The sequence below is a fragment of the Bemisia tabaci genome, chromosome 2, assembly GCF_918797505.1.
Source record: "Bemisia tabaci chromosome 2, PGI_BMITA_v3".
Taxonomy (NCBI): Eukaryota; Metazoa; Arthropoda; class Insecta; order Hemiptera; family Aleyrodidae; genus Bemisia; species Bemisia tabaci.
Genome location: NC_092794.1, coordinates 70,557,865 through 70,580,205, shown reverse-complemented (window position 1 = coordinate 70,580,205; position 22,341 = coordinate 70,557,865). Strand labels below are relative to the sequence as shown.

General features: G+C 38.2%; 2 protein-coding genes across 4 annotated transcripts in view; one reads left to right on the top strand and one right to left on the bottom strand.

The window, feature by feature from the left end:
* LOC109041838 (ATP-dependent helicase brm) overlaps positions 1-17,976 on the bottom strand; it is a 54,530-nt gene extending 36,554 nt beyond the window's left edge. For both annotated transcript variants that reach the window (XM_019058287.2, XM_019058289.2), the window contains exons 1-2: positions 17,776-17,976; positions 15,740-16,038 (exon numbers count right to left, since the gene is read on the bottom strand). In XM_019058287.2, coding sequence (XP_018913832.2) covers positions 15,740-16,009 — 270 coding nt within the window. In that variant the 5' untranslated portion in view covers positions 16,010-16,038; positions 17,776-17,976. The remainder of the gene's footprint in view (positions 1-15,739; positions 16,039-17,775) is intronic.
* On the top strand, positions 4,450-13,507 carry LOC109041842 (inositol monophosphatase 1). Of its 2 annotated transcripts, XM_019058298.2 has the most exons (7): positions 4,450-4,691; positions 7,527-7,562; positions 9,785-9,918; positions 10,457-10,707; positions 11,440-11,545; positions 12,173-12,324; positions 12,869-13,507. In XM_019058298.2, exons 1-7 carry the CDS (start codon positions 4,623-4,625, stop codon positions 12,958-12,960), a joined length of 840 nt encoding a protein of 279 aa, XP_018913843.1. In that variant the 5' UTR covers positions 4,450-4,622; the 3' UTR covers positions 12,961-13,507. The 2 variants fall into 2 exon arrangements, with proteins under 2 accessions (XP_018913843.1, XP_018913844.1); XM_019058299.2 differs by lacking the exon at positions 7,527-7,562 and having other exon boundaries at positions 4,452-4,691.
* Positions 17,977-22,341: the final 4,365 nt, after the last annotated feature.

Below are 22,341 nucleotides of genomic sequence, written 5' to 3'. Positions count from 1 at the left end.
TACTTCTACAGGGTTGCCACAGAATTTAAAAAATTAAATTCCCTGACATTTCCCTGATTTCCCTGACACATTTTGGTAAAACCTGCCAATTGAATAAATGCCAGATGGATAAAAAAAAGATGATTGGAAATAGTTCTCCGGTAAAATTTGATGTTTGAAACGTCAAACCCATTCTAAAAAGCAAATAAAGGTGACTTGATATTTTCTCTAATATTTTCGTCTTATTCCTTGACTTTTTAAAATTCCCTGAAATTCCCCGGTTTCCCCTGACTATGGCAACGCTGTCTTCGCATTTTCCGGCTAAACCAACATCATGGGTAGAAATCGTTATCAAATTTTTCCACAGGACGTATATTGAGAGAATTTTCGTTGCCATCTCAAGATTCGATTTTTCGACTAAATCCGACAAAAATCGTCCCACTGGAGATTTGACCTACGTGTGAGGTCCTTTTCCCGCGAATGGTCATACACATACAAAAGAGGGAGAAACGCTACGTTACTATTTGTACCACGGCTTTAGACCTTCATTTGCGGCAGGGCTTGCGCAAAGTTTTCCCCAAACCCAGCCTCCGCATCATTGTATGACGCTTAGAACGACCTTCAAAATCAAAATAAAATGCATCACTTTCATTTTGATGACGAGAAAAACTACGAGAGGCTTCTCCGCCTTGCTAAGGAAAAACGCCGTATCAACATCCGAGAGTTGCCACATTTTCCCATCTAAAATGTTAATTTTTGAGACAAGCAATGCGCATTTCTACTTGAAACTTGAGATTACATGGCTCGGAAAATCCTCTGGAAAATCGGACGAAAAAGTCTCACAAGTTTTCCGGAAAATTCGTATTTTACCGAAAGAAATTTGGCAACACACGAACTTTATACGTTCTTTTCTCTTAAAACGGCATTTCTCCTCCCCGACTTTTTGCCTCGCCTCGCTTCGCTGAGGCTTCGCTGGTTTTTGAGTGGTGAACTATTTCAGGTGAAACATTTCGATTTGAAAAAAGAGAAAAACTCTCTCCAGCATTGCGATGAAATAATATGAGCCGACGAGATTAAAAGCTGAGTTGGAGGCACGGTTCTCACTTACGAAAGTTTAAATTACTAAAAATAATTACTGAATGTCAGTTGCACCAATGACAATTTTATTGAACATTTTTTTGACAATTTTATTTTTTTACCGAGTGGTTGAATCTGTTTGAAAATTTCACTGCATTTTTTCGGCAGAACAAAGGAAAATTCAGTGAAATTTTCGGACGGCTTCGTTGACCAATTTCTCGGTAAAAAAACAAAATGACGGCGGAAAAAACGTCGCATGGTGCTTGTGATACTTTGGCCGAAAGGTGACGATACGCAATCTCTAGGAAGAAGATTTTTGGAAGATTTTACTGACCGTTCAGGCAAGGGCAATTACATATGGACTACATTTTGCAATTAGGAACTATAAATTCCGGGCCGGTTTAAAAACAACGTATGTGCCATTAGTTTCCCTATGCACGTAAGTGTTTATTCAGATGAGCCAGCATTTATAGGTCCAAATTGCAAAATGCAGTTCATATATGGCACGTTACGCGCGCTATCATTTGGAAATAGGCATCGACACACCTTCCTGAATTGTAATTCCTGTCAATCGACATGCTGAAACGCCGATCAAATCAGCAACAGAAAGTCATTGTCATAAGAAAAGATTCTCTACCACATTCCGCGTTAAGTACACGCTCGCCGAGATTTATTTCCGATCGACAGAGAGGGATGATATTGACGTACAGGGTTGCCACAGAGTTTCGAAAAATGAAATTTCTTGATTTTCCGACACATTTTGATGAAATTCCCTGACAAATGAAGATATGCCGGATGATTAAAAAGAAATAATTAGAAGTAGTTTTCAGGCAAACTCGAAAGTCAAGCCCATTCCAGAGAGCGAATAAAGGTGACTGAACGATTACGATTATTCCCTGACACTTCCAGGTTTTTCCCTGATGTTTAAAAATTCTCTGCCATTTCCCGATATTCCCTGACTGTGGCAACCCTGTGACAGTCTGTAAATAAAATTTCAAAAAAATGTCACAAAAATCCGCTTCTCTCGTGGATCCTTGCACGGATTTTCGAACCTGAGCGTGTCTGAGCTCAAATGCGAAAAGCGGAGGCAGGAAATGTGCGTCAAAAAAAGTGACTCATTCGCAAAAATTTTAGTATTTTAATGCGAAGATTTGTTCATGTTCGGAATAATCTAAAAAAAATAAAATGAAAAAGCGTGAAAATTAAAAGGTTTGACTGCCAGTGGCGTCATTCGAGCAGAACCTTCGACATTGGGAGGGGGCGGGGGGAGGAACTTTTTACTTGCAGATCCGATCTTTTCCATCTTTTGAAATCAATTCTATGAAAGAATAGGGAGGGAGTGCCAGCTCCCCGCCTTTTTCTAACTGACGTCACTGCTCGGGGCAAACACAAGTTAAAAAAGTGAGGCGGAATAACCGTTCAATTTTTTCAGCTATGATGGAAACCGTGCTTTTTTCAACACGAGGAAATCAGCAACGCATTGGATCGCATGCGAAAAACACGAAGTAGAACTTTAATCACCGTGTGAGATACAAAAAATCTTTTAGAGATCCGAAAACTTTTTAGTAATTTGGCTCCCTTTGTCGGACGAGATTCGTGGTTTCAATGAATTTGACGCATCCAACGAAACGCGATTGGGACTTGTAGCGTTGAACCGGGCTAAAGAAGTAGAAATCGTGAGAGGAAAAGACAACATTTCTGCAAACATCACGCAAAAAGTCTCTGACGCATCCAAAATGTTCGCCGTCAAAAAGTGATTTACTTTCTCGATTTATCTACGACCTCGACGAAGCATAATGCGAATAATAGAACGCAAATATTTGCGGCGTATTTTTTTATATCAAGCCTAAACGTTGACACGTTTATCGGAGTGAAAATTTTCATCAAAAATGGATGCACAATTTTTAGATTTCAATTTGAAAACGATGGCAGAGCCGAATAACAATTTTCAACTGTTAACGCAAAAATAACTGCATTTTTTAGAGCAATAAATTCCACACATGCATTACTAATTAATTTTTAAGGGTAAAAAAGACCTCTTTAGTTCGTCCATATTTCTCCTACCTAAAAAGAGGACCGACTTAAAAGAGGGAAGCATCAGGAAGAGACAGAGAGAAAATAAAAGAACAGGCACCTATGCATTTATCGATGCATTTCAAACTTCCGATTGCGTATGCCTAGATCAGGTAAAACATGTTCAGTAATTTTGTTTCAAATCCAATCAGACTAAAATAATAAAAAATCATGACTCCTCAGAGTAGGGGATTTAAACATCCCCAGAAAAAGTAACTTAAGTCGATGGAAACCAATTGCTTCTTTCTCAATATAAGATTGTAACCAGTGGGAAAGGGGCCTAGGTCTGAAAAACTCACAATTTAATAATTCACACCAAACCAACAAAATTTGAGACCTCAACAGCAAACGCGGTTCTCGAAGCTGATGCTGTGCAGTTTGATTGTGATCAAAATGGTTAAAGGAAGTTTGCTCCTAACTATGAAGACCTATGGATACCACTCGAGGTATCAAAAACCTAGGCACAAACAGCCCTCTCTTTAAAAGAAGCGGAGAGATGGTGTAACCGTGAAACGAAGAAAAAAGGCACTGCGGGCTGATTGTTGAAATTGACAGACAAAACGATAGACAAAGAAGACATAGGGAGAATGAAGCGATCCTATTGGTTGACATGGTAGTTCCTACAGACGAAGAAAAAAAAAAGAATGGACTAACTATAGGGTCCGTCGTGGGCTACCGTTAGTTAGTCTATTGCCTACCTTCTTCGTCCATTGCAACCACCCGCTTCCACCAATATGATCCCTCCGTCCCTTGTCCTCTTTGTCTATAGCTTTTTCTACCAATTTCCAATTGAAAATTGATACATTAAGCTATGGACAAAGAAGACTGAGGGAGTATGAATCAATCCTATTGGTTGAAATGGGTGGCTCTTATAGACTAAGGCGGCTGGTGTCTCTCGTGGGTTGCCGTTAGTTAGTCTATTACCTACCTCCTTTGTCCATTGCAACCACCCGCTTCCTCCGACAGGATCCCTCCATATTCCTATTGTCTTCTTTGTCTATAGCTCTGTCTATCAATTTCAATTCCAACAAACAGCCCGCGAAAGAGTGTGTGACTTGCGACTGTGACAGGAGGATGAATCAAATTCTTTGTAAACAATAACAAGGCGACAGGTAAAAGGTGACCGACGGAATCCCACAAACACGTCATAGGAACGGTGGACGAAATTGATAAGAGATAAGATACTCATCTGCATCACGGGTGCATACCGCAACGTGAGGGGCGAGGGGAGGGCGGGGTGATGGAAGATGGAAAATGGAAAAATTCCGTTCGCTGGCCGGCTAGGAGAGGAGGGGGATTCACCTCCGCGCTTCACCTATTTCAATTGCCCCGCGCTGCGTCTTCGGCTCAGTCCTCTCGTCGATTTTTAGCCGGCAACATCAAATTCGTGAAATTTCTATCGTGATCCGTCCTTCTTTCTCAGACTTGCGTATCCCTTCTTTCCCAGACTTGCGTATCCCTTCGTTCCCAGACTCGCGTATCCCTCCTTCAAGATGCCGTCCGTCAACGAAGTGAACAATTACTACAACAAATCCCTGTCCATCGTCAAGAAATCAGCCGAGGTAGGTTCTCAACATTCCGTCACTTTTCGCAGCGAAATTTTTTCCACTTCCTCATCTTCACCGTCGTCGGCTCTCGCCCGAGATGCAAAATTTTAAAAAATCTAATGAAAATGTAAATCCTCAGGTGAAATACTATTCAATTTTTTGCGACCATTTTTAAATTTAATTAAATTTTGAAAAAAATAATTGTTAAATTAAAAAAAGTGAAACGCATGGAAAGTTTTCACTTTGTTTCATCCCTCACCAGAGATGAACATTTTTGTAAAATCTTGTAAAAATGGAAATCCTGAAATGAAAGCTTGAGACGGGGTCTCGTGAAATATTATTTAATTTATTGCGACCATTTTTATCGCCTGTGAATGACATGAAACGTGCAGAGAGTTTCAACTAATTACTGGCTCGATTAAAATTTTGAAAAAAAAAATAATTATTGAATAAAAATTTGAAAAAATATTAGACGCATGGAAAGTTTTAACTTAGTAACTAACTCAATTGAAACCTAAGAAAATAAAAGTAGAAAAAAATATAAAAACATAAAATATATTCGCACGAGTTGAACTCCTGGGTTAGAGTGGACTTTTAGGGGTTGCATACTCTTAACCCCTTGCAATTGTATGCAACATCCTCTGCAAGAGAAATCTTATGAAATTTCATTCCGGGATTCCGAAATGTCATTTCCCAATTTGGTTTTAGATCTGCCCTAGAAATGCATTTAATTCTCGATTGAAAAATCTTAGGTGTTACCCCGTCAGAATAAAACAGGGGGTGCTGGGGTGAAAAAGGTGAAAATCGATTGCCGCCAATATAGCGTTGTGGTGAGAAGCCCCTACAGAAGGCCGCTAATTTTACATTTTTTCTGCTCATCTTTGATGCGCCTGCAAAATAGTTCAAAAATTGATGGCTCATCGCTCAACCTTTTCATTGTGTGTGCAACTGTGTTTATTCTAAAACCACACCGATGACTCAATTGCTCGGGGATAACATCCAACGTCGACAATTCAATCGATATCGGAAACATTTTCGTACCTACTCGAGAAGATGGGCTCAGAGAGGAGTGCACATGGTGCGAAAATTCAGTTTTAATGAAATTAAGCTTCGAAATTTTGGTAATGGAATAAATACGCGAGGTTCAATGATGAGCTTTCAATTTTCGAAATCTTCCACGTAGGATCAGGATCGCAGATAAAAATATCTTCCTCGAGCTGCTTGCTCCTAATAGAGAATACAAACGATATCGTCACATTTCGGCCAAAGTATCACAAGCGCCATGCGACGTTTACAAATTTCCACCGCCATTTTATTTTTTTACGGAGAAATTGTTAGTTGAATGTCTGAAAATTTCACTGAATTTTATCGGCAGCACAAGGAAAATTTAGTGAAGTTTTTGGAGAGCTTCGTCAAACAATTTCTCTGTAAAAAAAATAAAATGGCGGCGGAAAGTTTTAAACGTCGCATAGCGCTTGTGATAATTTGGCCGGTAAGTGACGATGTCCTTGACTACGAGAAGGCCTTTTATTAGTAAACGTGCGCTGTAATTGTGCAATTCCTAATACCGTGTTCCTCAAAAATACTCAGCATTCTAAAGCAGATTTCTAACCCTTTTCAGAAACAATATGTTGCACCTTAATAAAATTGAAAGACGTAGATAAGAGTGCTCAGAGAAATTCACGATCACATCTGTTTTCTCAAAACTTCGATACGGTCGATATATAGTCCTTGAAGTCCGTGATGTTTTCCCTTCTGTCTCACGTTAGCGTTCAAGATTTTTCGCGGCTGTGTTATCAGGGGCTAAAATTCGGGCCTCCGGAGAAAATTATTCTGACTTTTCCAAATTTTTCTTGACAAAAATGTCTTTGATGTTTCGATCAATAGTTTTTCTGATGATACTGACATGCATTAAGGAAATTTCTCCATCATTATGCTTTCCTGATTTGATTCTTTCGAGCGGTCGTGAAACTTGAAAGGATAGAAACGAATTCCGAAAGAGAAAACATGTCAATTCTTTTACCTGAAATACTCATGCAGCATTTCTCAGTTTTCCATGGCATTTTTGAGTAAAATAATTTTTCCTGTGGTCTTTTCGGGGTTTCAAACTTGATGAAACCGCGATACGAATTTAAATTAAAAATTGCGAGTTGTATTGGATAGAAAATGACATTCTCACGACAGATTTTTACGTTAGTTAAAGAAAATGGGTTCTGCGATTGCGTTACGGATACGAGTCAAGGAAAAGGAGCGGTTTAAAAACAGCTTCAGATGTAAAACTTAAACGTGACTTTGAGTAAATGTGACTGTCTACGGGGAAGGAATCTACAGTACATGGAGGTAAAATTTTCTGCAGAGTGATTTTTGTCGAGTTGGGTTAAAAAAAATGGACTTGGACATTTCTACCAAAAAATCTGTCTAATATCCTGAAAAAAAGTGGCAAACTGTTTCCTTCATTTTTGCGCCTGTAATATGCACAATTGTAACCAAAAATTAGTCATAAAATAATTATAGTAGTTGCAGTATTGCTTTGTGCTCAGAGACGTGACTGACTAGAATTGTTAAACGCTTTCACCCATAACTATGCGTTTTGAACTACGATCTTCAAACCGCCGCCATGATTCAAGTTTGATCCGCTTTTTTTGGACCGTCCTTTTGTCCCAACATGTTCATCCAAGACTTCTCTATTGTGGTATCAAAACATCAATTTTAAGCGTTTGTGACGAATATCCCATTCCCCGTGGACACTCATACATACAGCAGTTTCAATGGAAAATATATTAGAAGAAAAGATCAAATAAATACGAACATGGAGAATTCACGTGCCTTTGGTCATGGACATGATTTCAGATTCATTTGACGGATGAAAGCTGGGAGTTTTACAAGGCTAGAGAAGTATTTAAAATTATTCCGCACTTTGGTAAATAAGCACGCAAATCAAGAAAGTTTATTCTTCGCCGGTTGAAAAGATTCGTTTCTTTCTTGCCTTTCGGGACATCACGGCACTCTTCGGGCTTGTCTGCGTGATGCATTAAGTCGCTGAAAGTCAAAGTTGAGTAATTTGATTGCAATGCTTCAGAATTTTTGCTGAAATTCTATTTTTCGACCACACAGCTTATAGGAAATATGAGTAAGATATTCGGTGACTTTTTTTCACGCTCCTTGAGATAAACCACGCATAGTTCGGAACCTGGGGCGTAAATTTTCTGAAGAATTGCAAAATTCAACGAAAATTTTGAAACGTTGGAATAAAGTAACACTGCTTTTTCCTGCGGAAAAAGCGCGTCTTCATTATTCCAGTGTTTTCAAGTTCTCGATCTTGCTGGAATTCTTTGGAAATCTTCATTTTAATTTCTTAAAGTGAGCCAACTTCACTGCTTCAAATTTCTGCGGAATTTTCCTGACGCAGAGAAAAAAGTTTTCGGGACTCGGGACATAAGTGAAAAAAGAACGGTAGAGGCTTGTTGCTGGGATCCCAAAATAACCTTCTTTGGTTGCTTGCGTGGATATCGTAACTGTTATGAAATCTGAACAAGCAAATAAAGGTAAACTTATCTAATAATGACCAGAAAATTTAGTGTGATTAACGCGTAGCGAACAAATACAAGTAGAGGGATGACTAACAGTGTTAGATACGTGCCATGGGTGAACGAATTTCCATTGGATTAAAATGAGCTAGGAGTCTAGTGCCTTTATCGCCTTTTTTTATCCGGCTGACGCGTTATTAAGATCTCCACGATTCGGTGGCTAAAGTCGACAAATGCCGAAGTATTTCCGAGTGCAGTGTTGGGAATCTCCGCTCAAATTTTACTGTAGAGAAAGAGAGCAGACGGTTTTCCTTAAAATTTTCTGTGGATTTTCTATGCTTTATTGAAAAATTCCCAGAAAATTTCAAGATGATAGTTCGGTTAATTTTCCGCTGGAAAAATGAAACATAATTAGAACTTTTCAAACGCTGCAATGAAGATACACATTTTTGACGTTAGCTTGAAAAACGGAGTGAGAACAAAGGAAGATTCGTAACACCTCCGTTAAAAACGACGCTACGCAATTTTAGAGTTAAACTATTCTTTTGGCTGCCGACGATTCCATTTTGTAGTGAGTGTTGCGGCACGTAAACAAATTTTTTACTGCTTTTCCTCGCCTTCTTCGTAATTTTTTTTTCCTGTTTTTAGAACTCGCAAGGTATGACGAACAAGTGTAATTCAAAGGCCCATTTTTTAAAGCCTGTTTTCGTCGCAAAATATTTTCAAAGTTAATTTTTCCTTTAGTGCCGAGTAGCACCCTGCCTCCTTCATATCCACTGCTTGCGCAACAGTTGGACGTATTTATGCTAAAAGGAACTATGTGCATAGGTTTCGCGTGCAACATAGTTCCTTTTAGTATAGATACGTCCAGTTGAACCATTCACGATACTTATTTTTGACGAAAATTGAGACGAATGCTGCACACACTCTTCATTAACCCCCCTCCCTCTTCCATCAACGCCCGTATGTAGGTGGAATCTATGTTGATAAAACCGAGAACGACCTTATGATCAGCTATGCTTTTAATTAATAATTTTACCGGCAATACTTTTTCAGAAGAAAAACCAAATTATTGTTAGCTATTCACGCAGCTGTTGCCATATTTCATTGAACAGTTATTTTTTACAGGAGAACAGTCCTACCGATTCACTTGAAAAGTTCAGGGAGTTTGCTCGATGTCGAAGAGAAAATTCCCTGAATTTTTCGAAAGATTCGGTGCGACAATTCTTCAGTAAAAAATACATTTCCGATGAAATTTGGCAACAGCTGCTGAAACCTGCTTCTCTTTCGAGATACATCGCCCAGTGGGTCATGATTAGGCTCTTAGAAAAACTTATTCGATTTTATAAGAAGGAAATGAGAAATTCATCTCACCTACTATGCTAACAATAAGTCAGAAAGTTCCCTGTTTGGAATCATACATGTGTTTTAGTGTATTTTCAAAATGATATATAATATTGTTTCTTTGTTTTTGTTTTTGCTTTGCTTTCTTTTATCTGTTTTATTACTTTGGGTATTTTTTTTATTTCTTTCATTTATTCATATTTTATTTTTTTTTTCTATTATTATTTTATTTTACAGATAATGATTGATGGATTTTCAAAGAAGAAAGAAACTTTAACAAAAGCCGTAGATTGGGATTTTGTAACAGAATTCGATAAAAAGGTAGAAGACAACCTAATTCAACAATTGCTGAGGGAATTCCCTGAACACAAGTAAGTATTTCAGCACAGTCACAATCATTGAGATTATCAGATTTTTATCAAGAATGTGCCATATTACCGATTGCTAATACACCCCTTGATCATTGCATAATGGGTCTAGCTTTTTTCCCCGAAAAACTGCATAAAATACTGTCAATAATCATCAATATCAGATTTTAATGAAGACAATTTCTGAGCACTAATTGTTTGTTTATCCCATCATGAAAGCATATGAAGTCCAGTTTTTTAGTGTACTGCCCGCTCTCCCCCCCCCCCCTCCCTATCGGTTAAATAATCATAAAATATACCACTTGAAACTAAGAGGAAAACGAAAAGAAAATGGTGGGAGTAAAATTGTGAAGATAACCAATTTAAGGAGAGCGCCAGAACATTTCATTATCAAAAGAACAAAAATAAACCAAATGTATGGGTACTACAAGAATTAGATTTGTTTTTCTTCAGTTTTCTTTCAAGATAAGTTTTTTGTCAAGTACAAACATTTCTTATCTTTTCTGAGCACAGAATTTTTATACTTTCATTTCTAATTCAGAATTATAGCTGAGGAAAGTCAATCAGGAGCGGAGCTAACATCTGATCCAACCTGGATCATTGACCCGATCGACGGCACAACAAATTTCATGCATGGATATCCTCAGAGCTGTATTTCAGTGGCCTTAACCATCAACAAAGAACTCGTCATTGGCATCGTCTACAATCCTATTATGAACCAAATGTTCACAGCTAAGAAGGGCCAGGGAGCATTCTTGAATGGGCAACCTATTAGGGCTTCAAAAACTGAAGGTAATTACACTCTAAATATCTTCCACACAAAATCGCAGATAGAACTCCCTGAATTTTGTTATACGTACGGAACGTTAAGACCTCGTTGAAGCCTAAGATAATCACCTACGGAGAATTTGCAGGCGTCTGCAAGTTCAATGATTTTATAGTGAAACGAAAAATACGGAGCTTTTTAGGTTTCGACAATATCTTGTATTTTTAATTTGGTCAAATATTGAATATAATATTTACATAGTGATTATTGTGTTTGCTGAAATATGTAGAATATTTCAAATAAGAAATACTACTCTACGAAACCACTTTACATTTTTCATAATACAAATTATTTTCAACCTGTTCCCTCATTTACGAAGTAAAATTTTAGAAAAGAAAGTCGTCTCAGATCACTGTGCTTTTCAAACAAAGCAAACAGGTTTTAGAGCAAAGTTTCAATTTACCTAGTTCAAAATTTTAAGGAGAGAGGGAGAGTCTTTCATCACGTTAACTCTTAACATGAACAGTAAAAAGAGGATCTGCTGAGCTTCAGAAGTTAAATTCTTCTCAAATTGTTGCAATTTTTTTTTTTTTTGGTGGAAAATTCTTGTTTCCTTTTTTCCTCCTTTTGATTTTTGAAAAAAATGACTATCATTCATGTTAAATCGAGTCATTCAATGACTTACGAGAATCCTGATTTGAATTCTAAATAAGGAGAGGTAGCCAAAATAAAATTTCTTATTTTCTCTTTCATTACAGATTTATCTAAGTCATTGCTAGCTTTGGAATTATCACACGGTCGACATCCATCAAGGCACAATCAGATGATGAAATCTTTTGATGCCTGTGTATCTGTCGCTCATGGGTAAGTCAGTGTTTAAACATCATGGATATTCAAGAGAGTCACTTAAAATTACAAATCTCAAGCAGTTAGCTTCTTTCTTCTGTAAAAAGAAAGTTAATCTACTGTAGAGCTGAGACGGTTTTTTAAATTACAAATAAATTGTACTCTATGCAAGTTCAAAATTCTAAGGGCTCAATTCTTTCTTTCCAGAGATGAAAGAAGGCACACGTTCTTACTTTTTCAGTTGATAGTTTACTTTAAAATTTTAATTAATCACTACAAAATTCAAGAAGAAAAAATCAAAGCAAATGAGAGTGGTAATTTTCTGAGATGTATTATCATAAAATTATGAAGTTTCAATAATTTCTATTAAGTGTTACTAATGCAGTCCCAATTTTGTCGAGAACTCGTCTTACGGTTCCAGGAAAAATATAAAAATAATAAAAATCAATGCTTTTCCAAATAATTCGAAGCTGTGACTTTCTAATTTCCCTCACTTTTCGCTACAGAACATATCCCCTAAATCGCTCAAGTTTTCCGTCTGTCGACATTTTAAGTTAAAATCTAGGCTTTTAAGTACCCCATCAGCTTTCTTCTCACATCTCGATAACAGAATAAGTTCATCTAAAGTTGTTGAATTTTTTTCAGGGTTAGGACAGTTGGGAGCTCAGCTTTAACTCTGTGCTACGTAGCAATGGGAGGTTTGGACGCATATTATGCCAACTACTTGAACAGCTGGGATATTGCAGCCGGAGTTCTCATTCTCAGAGAAGCAGGAGGCACTGTAATTTCCACCAACGGTAAGAATTTACACAACTTTCGTGAAAGTAATGCAACCTGTTCACGCAGGTTAACTTCTGCCCGTCTCTTTTGACAAAATCTGTCCTCTTACCCAATTCACTGTTACAAAAATCTTATTTAACCGAGCTAATTTTTATACTATTGATTTAAATTAATTCGTTCAACTAACTGCAATGAGTTTATCGAAGTGATGGACCTCTACACAAGATATGACTTTATGTAGCCTGATGTTCCATCCATTGCTTTAAAGAGTTTTATTTGCTTACATCTTTAGAACGCTCCCTCTTATTCCAATAATTCAGTTTCGCGACGTATCATTCATAGAGTGGTTTATTATTCCTTCACAAGCCATTAAAGAGAGATATTCCTGTACTTAATCATTTTCTTCAGCACAAAACTGATTGTGAGCAAAATAGCGAATGACAGATCAATCCCTCTCTTATCTTTACTGGCTTATTGTTAGTAAATACTTGAAACTTAATTTTAACTCTCCCATGAATGTGATTAGAGACAGCATCTAATAAATATGGTATAATGTTCCAGGAGATAAATTCGATTTGATGACAGCCAGAGTTCTTGCAGCGGGCACCAACGTTCTGGCGCAAAATCTTGCTAAGCTCCTTAAAGATTTTTAAGCAAAGAGGTTCCTCATTAACCGTTTTTTAAAGTTATTTTAATGTTTGTTGATTTATTTATGTATAGATTTTTATTATTATTAATCTTGTTGAAAACATCTTGAAGTATGTAAGTAAAGTGAACACACCGTACGTGATTAATCAATTCTTTAAAATCGACAAGAGTTAGGTCCACTCTTAGTCGGTATGGCTCCAGTGAGGTATTTTCTGGGAAAAAGATTTGAATCGATGAGATTTTCAGTATGTAGAGGTAAAGAAAAAAGAGGCCACTTTTAAAGTGAAATCGTAAAATGTTCAAACGTTTAAAGTTTTAACACTTCTTCACAGTTCCTCGAATCGTTTTTAAAATACTTGAAAGTTATTTGTGATTTTTTTATTCGGCATTAATAATTGATATAATATATTTTAAGTATAAATTGTGTTAACAAAAATAAGCACTTGATTTTATGAATGTATTTTAGTCATTTTAACAGATTCTGAAGCTTCAGCCGTAACCATTTTAACAAAATCCATAACCTAATAAATACTTTTCAGAAATTTTCCAATATATTAAAGTTTTATTCCTCCTCCTTCCTCTCTTTTTTCATTTTTCTTTTTGTTTTATTTTAGATTAGCCAGTGAAAAAGACAAAAAAAGATGCATAAGAATTCTGACTAGATTAGATCCAGAAAATGAAAAAGGAGTAGATGAAATACTTTTATCAAAGATACTTAAAAAAGTAATATCTCTTGAGCGAAAACCATTAAGAGTTTAAGATTGACGACTGATCTTGGATGCATTCAAAAGGAAACTCAGAAATACATCAAAATACAGACATAGATGGTGTTTCTCTGGGAATTTTTGTAGAGATGAAGAAATTGCAGAGAGGAACAAGATGCATGTCCATTTCTTCTGGGTAAAGAATTCCTTCAGAGCAAACTGCTAAGTTGCTGGGGCATAATTTTGCATCCTCATTTACTTATTTGCAAAAAGAGCGATAAACGAAAAAAGCCCGAATAATATAACGAAACAAAACACAAGAAATAGGAGACTAGGGCTAAAAACAAATTGAATGCCTGGGACGTTTAAGGTAGTTTCAACTCCCTCCTCCGCCGGGAAACAAAAATATAAAAATCAGAAAACCCCTCAGACCCCCATTGGGGAGTTTTTTCATCTTTAAACTTTTTTACTTTTCTTTCCTGATCGAGGAGAGGGTTGAAACCACCACATAATGTTCCAGGCATTCTGTTTTCTTCTGGTCCCAGTTTCCTATTTTCTTGTGTTTAGTTTCGTTTAATAGCGATTTATACATATCTAAACTTCGAGTCCAACCATTTCAGAAGTACTGCAGATGTATAAGTTTAGAGATAACTTTTTAAGATACTTTTCAAATTTCTCAAAGGCGTTTCTTAATGCTCATTCAGGTAGATTTCTGATATGAATGGTACCAGAGAAGGAACAAGAAAATATAACAGGATGGATACTTTCATCATTTTCCGACAAGTATTCTGAGGAATTAACAAGAGGAAGAATATCATTTCAATAAGTTACCTCCAAGATTACAAGTCACCGATGAAATGTAGAGGCATTTAACTTTTTCATTGAATTTCTTGAAACTGAGAAATATCAGAAACAGAAATAGAAAGACTGATTACCTTATTGCTACTCGTTTAAAAGTTAAGGCAATAAACGGTTATTCATTTCAAAGCTGCGGGAAGACTCCCCTTAGAGGGAAAGATTTCTCTTCAAAGTGTTCCTGAGATTTTGCTGCAGCCATAAATTTTTTTTAAAAAAATGTAGTTATTGAAAAAAAAAAAAAATATATAGACTGTTCATGATGATGGCTCAAAGCATAATGTTCAGATAGATAAACTTTCCATTTGAAAAAACGAAAATTTCGGAGTCGATATCAAATTCTCTGAGTTTTCCCTGTAGTAGAACCCTGAGATCATCAATGCTGGCGATGCGTGTAGCTATGTGACAGATGCTTTTCATACAGAGCGGAATGTGCTACAACATTTCACATATTGGTTGGTATGGTTTCTACACTATTGAGCAATCATCTGAACCATAAGTACAAATGTTTGCACTTTGCAGCCTCAGTGGTTGTTGCCTCCCACTTCCAAACACTGTTTTGACGCCCCAGCATGGTGTCATAGAGTTACCGGCCAAGAAAAACTTGAAAATGGTACCTCATTCATCTGTCCAAATCTGCAGCCTGATTGTTGAAGTTTTGTGTTTGTTGGGTGGAAATGGATGACATCGGTTAAATGGCGAAGCACGATTGGTCGGCTATGTCTTATCATTGCTATGTCATGCTTTCTCGGATGAATACTGTCGGATACTCAAGGGGTGCCTTAAGTTTGTCGTCCATTCCACCCCACAAAGCATGACAAAGCAATGATAAGACATAGCCAACCAATCACACTTCGCCATTTAACCTATGTCATCCATTTCCACCTGACAAACACAAAATTTCAACAATCAGGCTGCTGACTTGTAATAACTATTTTCTATACCTACTCTCAAGTCAAAAATCACTTCAAAGATGGAATTTTGATTCTGCAAAGACTGCGGTGATAAGAGCTCTGGAGGCAAAGCTCAAACAGCTGGCAAAGGGTAGTTTTAAGAGCATATTTAAGGAGTGGCAAAAATGTTGGAAAAGTCCCCCTCAGCAAATAGTGTGTAAAAATTGCGTTACAACATTGTCACAATGCCCTGTCTCATAAATAGCATTGCTACAATGTTGTGACTACGATTTTGAACTCGTACATGATGGAAGATAAAAAATGCAACTTACCTGCAAAGCATTTGGCTGAAATGGGGGCTGAGAGGCTTGAGCCATAGCATGCTGAGGAACACCTGTTGGGCTCATGTGAGGGGGGATTGTCCCCGGAGACAGACCTTGCGAATAGTTTGTTGGACTATGAGGGTGTGAAGGTGGTATTGCTTGCGGAGGAGCCATTCCTGCAGGAGAAGACATGGGCGACAGGACCTGTTGAGGAGGGCCCAAAGGAGATGGGGCTTGCGGCGGAGGCATGGGCGAATTCTGAGGCGAGGGACTCGCCATCTCTGTATGCTAACTTCCTTACTGTTTCTCTAGAAAAAAGAAAGATGACATTGAATATTCAAAATTACCTAAGATTTTAATACAAATTGCCGCAGAGATTAACCTCATCAGTGTCATAGAGATAATTTCATCGGTAATCAACCTCTGAGAATCAGGATCTGATCGACCCGAAGCTTATCAGGGCTTCGCTGATGGGATAAGAATGGACCGTAGGCTTGTTAAAATTAGAAGTTTATGGCCCCCTTTTACATAGTTTTTAAAAGTGTGCATAGAATATTGGCCCACTGACTATGGCGTACTTCCAGGGTGCGCCAGAGGATCAGCCTTTTTCAGACTAACATAGACTTATTCGGGCATCATCTGAAAATCAAGGTTGAAAGCTCAAGAAAGACGTAAGTAGCCATCAGACTGATTTAGTAGCTGCATAATTCCATGCACACTGCTGTTCGATGGCTCCGGTGTAAACATAAATATAATCTTGTATGCTTGCCAGGCTGGTGGAATGGATCTAAGTGTGTGTAATCAGCATTACTTCATTAGAAGTGTTGTCAGCTAAGTTGGCACTTATTTACATTTCATTTGGAAGCAACTGTGATGCAGTTGTCTAGTAGGGATCGAGGACTAACTACGCTCAGGATCAGTCTGCGGTCAATCCTTGATCGCTATTGGACAATTCCATCGCGATACCTTGCGAGCAGAATGTAAAAAAGTGCTAACTTGGCTGACGTCACCTTCAGTGATTTGTTGGCAAAAAATTGTTGTGAACAAACGCAAGAAAATTCACCCACAAATCAGACTTAAGGTTACATTCTATTATTGTGGTATCAACCATCAAAAATCGATACTTAGGTCCAATACGGTAAGAATGGCAAAGCCACTGAATTAATCAAAGGGTATTAAGTAGAAGAATCAAGGTGGCGGCTTTGTAAGTGATATTTAAACAAATGTTAACTTATTTAGCATGGACCAGAGTTGGGCGCGAATAATTCGGCAATTACTGGAATTGGTGTGGCAACTCATGACTGGACACTTAGTCCTCAGAATTATAGATCAGTCGTCAAATTATTCATCCCATTAAAAATTGATCGGACATTGCTGATTACCTAACCAAAATATTATCGGATAATCATTTCTTAGACCTGGCGTGGACTATATCTCCACTTGCAGACTGGGAACGACTTAGCGTTACTAGGGGTGAAAATTGGTTCCTATGAGGCAAATACTTGGAACAAATTTCTTTGACAAAAACTGCTAACAGTTGCAGATAAGGAAAAATATGCTGACAGCTTTGATTCAGGGTAAGCCTAGTAATTAGTGCAAGTAATGAGCAGTAGCGTTGACAGGTGGTGTTACGATATATTCAATACAACATTGAGGTATTTTTTCAAAGACAACCAATTCAGACGACTGATTGAGAATTAAGTGAAGAGATGGAGGCCCTCTGCTTTCTCCACATGTATGATTGCCTTCGATAAAATTTCGACCAAAAAAGTGCCAACATGTGGGTCTGGAAATGAATGCGGAAATGCGATTGAAAATTACTTAAAGGTCAAACGAAGATGTGCATGTTATGCTAGAAAAGTTATTTCGCTCGCTTAGGAGATGAAGGATACTGCGGTCTGCATGATTATAATCGGATTAGTTAAGTGATAAGAGATATGAGAAGTTGACTAGACGCAGAAAGAAGTAAACATTGCCGGTGATGAGATAAGCACCGTGATCCTGGGGAATCTGTTATCATCAGATGGCAATACAAAGTGTCTTACCTGCGATAGATGAAGCAGAAAGTTGAGATAAGTTAGGCATCTGGGATATAGTGCACCAGAGAACGGAAATCACATTTATTTTTCAAATTACGATAACAAAACTTGCGGTCTAACGGCCGATCAACGCATACACATTTCACATTTCACAACAATACTTCATAATAGACGCCATATTGATTTGATTCTTTCTATTCCCTACAGGGTTGCCGGTTTTATGCAGTTATGTCGCACGTGCACACGTGTCACACGGTCGCATTGATGAGTCCGCCAGATTCAAAATTTCATGAAACTTTAAGAAATAAAATTTCATGGAGATTTTACTGCAATAGACTCAGTGCACAATGAAACGTATATAAACGATGAAATTTTGGCAAAAAAGAAACATGGAAAATTGCAAGTATGCATGACTATGCAGACAATGTTGAAAATTTACCTAATACCGCTCGTCAGCAAACTGAAATTCTATGAAATTTCATTATATTATGAAATTTTATTTCGCATATTTGCATAACCACCCCCCCTCTCTCCGCTCAAGCCTTCGAAACATTTAAAATTGCATAGGTGAACAAAGCTATACTTAGCTGTCAAGTCATTTTAAAGGAGAGAGAGCTAACCAGGAAGGGGTATGACTCCTGAATGAGGCGCAAAAGGGACTGAACAACAGTTTTTCATTTGGTCCGCCCTAATATGACGCGTTTACTCGTGTTGGACACATTTTTTGCAAAGCCCTGTCAACACTACTCGCAAAAGTTCACGGAACTTTGCGCGAGAGTTAAGTTCCGTAAACGCATCTCTGGGTGGACAAGGCCTTCCATTTATAAGAAATGAACGACAAAATATGGTAGAGCAAACATAAATGTGGTTCAATAATTTCAACTTCCTCCGCAGCAGCGTCGCGCCGCCGCGCTGACGCTGACCGCACTGTCTTTGGCGCAATGCGTGAAGTATTCTTACAGTCTTGTAGGCGCTATGCGTTTCACGTCGACCGCACTGTCTTTGGCGCAATGCGTGAAGTATTCATGCAGTCTTGTAGGCGCTAATATGTTTCATGCCGACCGCCGCGCCGGGGGCTTCTCCTTTCCATCTCAAGTCCTCGTCATCATTGCGCCCTGCGCCGAGCCGTTCCAGGCCAAATGCGTGTTTGGTTTCTCTCTTACAGTTAATGGTGCTGTCCCTCCGAAAGACGACAAAATGAGGCATTACTATGCTCTCAGGAAATGAGAGATTTTGTCGCCTTTTCTCGTTTGTGATTTTTCCTCTGAATTCGATTTTTTTTTTTTCATATCGCATTTTAAAAGAATTGCAAAATTTGCCGCCCCCTTTTGCCGCCATGGGCCGCGTCCCATGTGGCCACCCCCTAAATCCGGTCCTGATGAGGATCAAAGGAACTCCAAAAAACGTATCCCTGTGATGTAAATCGTGTTTAGGAAACATTAATAAACCATGCATAAGAGGCAGTGACAAAATAACAATGAATTTCTTTGTAAACCTGTTATCGATTAAAGTTGGCAGCCAAGGTTTTTAAAAATTTCAATCGAATATTGAGTTGCCTACTTAAGGCTGCAACGTTTTGGAAAAAATCACTGCCTCGATGCTTTAAGGATTCTAAGTTAGACCTATCAGAGGTACCAGGGCTCCGATGAGTCCTTTGAATGAAAATAAGGGATGATATGTTACCTGGCTGATTGGAGGGGCTTCTATAAATAATATTAAGCTTCCATCGCCTTGCTAAGGCGCAGGGATACAACTATTTGAACTCTTCGGAACGCGTAAGGTATCACGCCTCAATTGAAGGCGTTTCCGAATCTGCTGTGTTACACATGACGAGATTTTCCAAATTGTTTTGCATTATATTGTTGATTTGAGTTCCTTTTAACATTTTGTTAAACTCCTGCTTCTTGATTTTTAATTATTCTGCAAGAATATCCATTTGCGAAATATAATCCCGGCTTTAGCGCCCTTAAACTACGGCCTTAACGGTCGAAACTGCAGTAGCGGCACAGGAAAACCGAAATAACCAAGCGCCCAAGTAGCATTTTTCAACGGAAAAATCGCGATTTTATCGCCGATAAAGTCGCGATTATCCTCGATTTTATCGGCGATAAAATCGCTAGGATCATCAACATTTGAGCGATTATCCTCGATCTTTTCGCGATTTTATTGCGATTTTATCGGCCCGAAAAAATTGCGATTTTATCGCGATAAGATCGAGGATGATCGCTCAGATGTTGATGATCCTAGCGATTGATAAAATCGCCAAAAAAAGAGGGATTAAAGTTGTCAGCCGATTGCCGTTAGGTTCAGCCGTCAGGTCCTTTGACGAAGACGAGCGTAAAATCCCCGGAGCCTCCGCGGGGATTCGAACCCCAATCGCTACGGTGGAAGGCCAGCACATTGTCACTATGCTATGACCGCTATATGACTTGCGTGTGCGAATTGAAGCCTCTTATACATGGATCGGCGCTTCGCAACCTCACAACTTATGTCTTTGCGTTGACTGACACCGATTTTTCATTGGATTTTTTTTTTTTTTTTTTTTTTTTTTTTTTTTTTTTTTTTTTAATTTTCCCTCCTCTGTATTTTATTTCATACCTTGAAATACGGTTGGTAAAATAAGGTTCTATTGGTAATCTCATCATTCTGTCTCTGTAAAATTACCAATAATAGTGAGATGGCAAAGTTACCGATGGACCTTGGGAAAAACGCCAATAGTTTTTATCGACTGTGGTAGAATTACCGAGATAAAATGGTAAAGTTACCGGGGATTGATTACCAATAAAAGTGGTATTCTTACCTGAAAAAATCAGTAAAAATACCGGTTTTCAGGTAAGCTTACCAGTCTGTCTTTGTAACATTATACTAATAATTGATAAAAAAAAATGAGATGGTTAAGTTACCAACGGATCTCGGTAAAAACGGCGGCGGCGGAGGAATAGAAACATCTTTCATATGCGTCATTCATGCGTTAATGAAAAATTGCAATTTATTGCAATTTTATCTCTATAAAATCGCGTTCGATAATATCGCGATTTTGTTGCAATTTATCGCGATTTTTCTCCCGATAATATTGCAATAAATCGCGACGTCGATAAAATCGCGATACATTCTCCAATTAAATCGCAATTTATCGCGATCACTGCTACTTGGGCGGGGACGCTACTTCAATATTACGCTTCCATCGCCTTGCTAAGGCGCAGGGATACAACTATTTGAACTCTCCGGAACGCGTGAGGTATCACGCCTCAATTGAAGGCGTTTCCGAATCTGCTGTGTTACATGACGAAATTTTCCAAATTGTTTTGCATTATATTGTTGATTTGAGTTCCTTTCAATATTTTGTTAAATTTCTCCTGCTTCTTGATTTTTAATTATTCTGCAAGAATATCCATTTGCGAAATATAATCCCGGCTTTAGCGCCCTTAAACTACGGCCTTAACGGTCGAAACTGCAGTAGCGGCACAGGAAAACCGAAATAACCAAGCGGGGACGCTACTTCAATATTACGCTTCCATCGCCTTGCTAAGGCGCAGGGATACAACTATTTGAACTCCCCGGAACGCGTGAGGTTTCACGCCTCAATTGAAGGCGTTTCCGAATCTGCTGTGTTACATGACGAGATTTTCCAAATTGTTTTGCATTGTATTGTTGATTTGAGTTCCTTTTAATATTTAGTTAAATTACTCCAGCTTCTTGATTTTTAATTATTCTGCAAGATTATCCATTTGCGAAATATAATCCTGGCTTTAGCGCCCTTAAACTACAGCCTTAACGGTCGAAACTGCAGAAGCGGCACAGGAAAACCGAAATAACCAAGCGGGGACGCTACTTCAATATTACGCTTCCATCGCCTTGCTAAGGCGCAGGGATACAACTATTTGAACTCTCCGGAACGCGTGAGGTATCACGCCTCAATTGAAGGCGTTTCCGAATCTGCTGTGTTACATGACAAAATTTTCCAAATTGTTTTGCATTATATTGTTGATTTGAGTTCCTTTCAATATTTTGTTAAATTTCTCCTGCTTCACGATTTTTAATTATTCTGCAAAAATTATCCATTTGCGAAATACAATCCTGGCTTTAGCGCCCTTAAACTACGGCCTTAACTGTCGAAACTGCAGTAGCAGCACAGGAAAACCGAAAAACCAAGCGGGGACGCTACTTCAATATAAAGCATAGGTGGTTCTATGGGGGTGCCAGTGGATGCCAGGCACTCCCAAATCAAAAATTAAGTACGGTTATTGGAACTGTGAAATTACTGCTTTTAAAGATTCTGTATTCGCTCACTCTGAGAAAAAATCCCAGGAATTAATTGAAAATGTTTTAAACAGAATTAAAATTGATAGCCGTGTTTTACAAAGATTCCACTGTTTTTTTATGGTAAGATTGTAGTTTTGATGGAAAGTTTTGCTAAAAATTTTCTAAATTGAATTTACAGGTATTTAAGTGGAGAGGAAGGAGAGCAAAAGAGAAAGGAGGGTAGGGAAGGGATAAAACTTGAGGGCCGAAACTTAGGCCTCCCCTGAGCGACCGTCCCCTTTGGAGCCGGTGTCCAACATTTTCCACCTC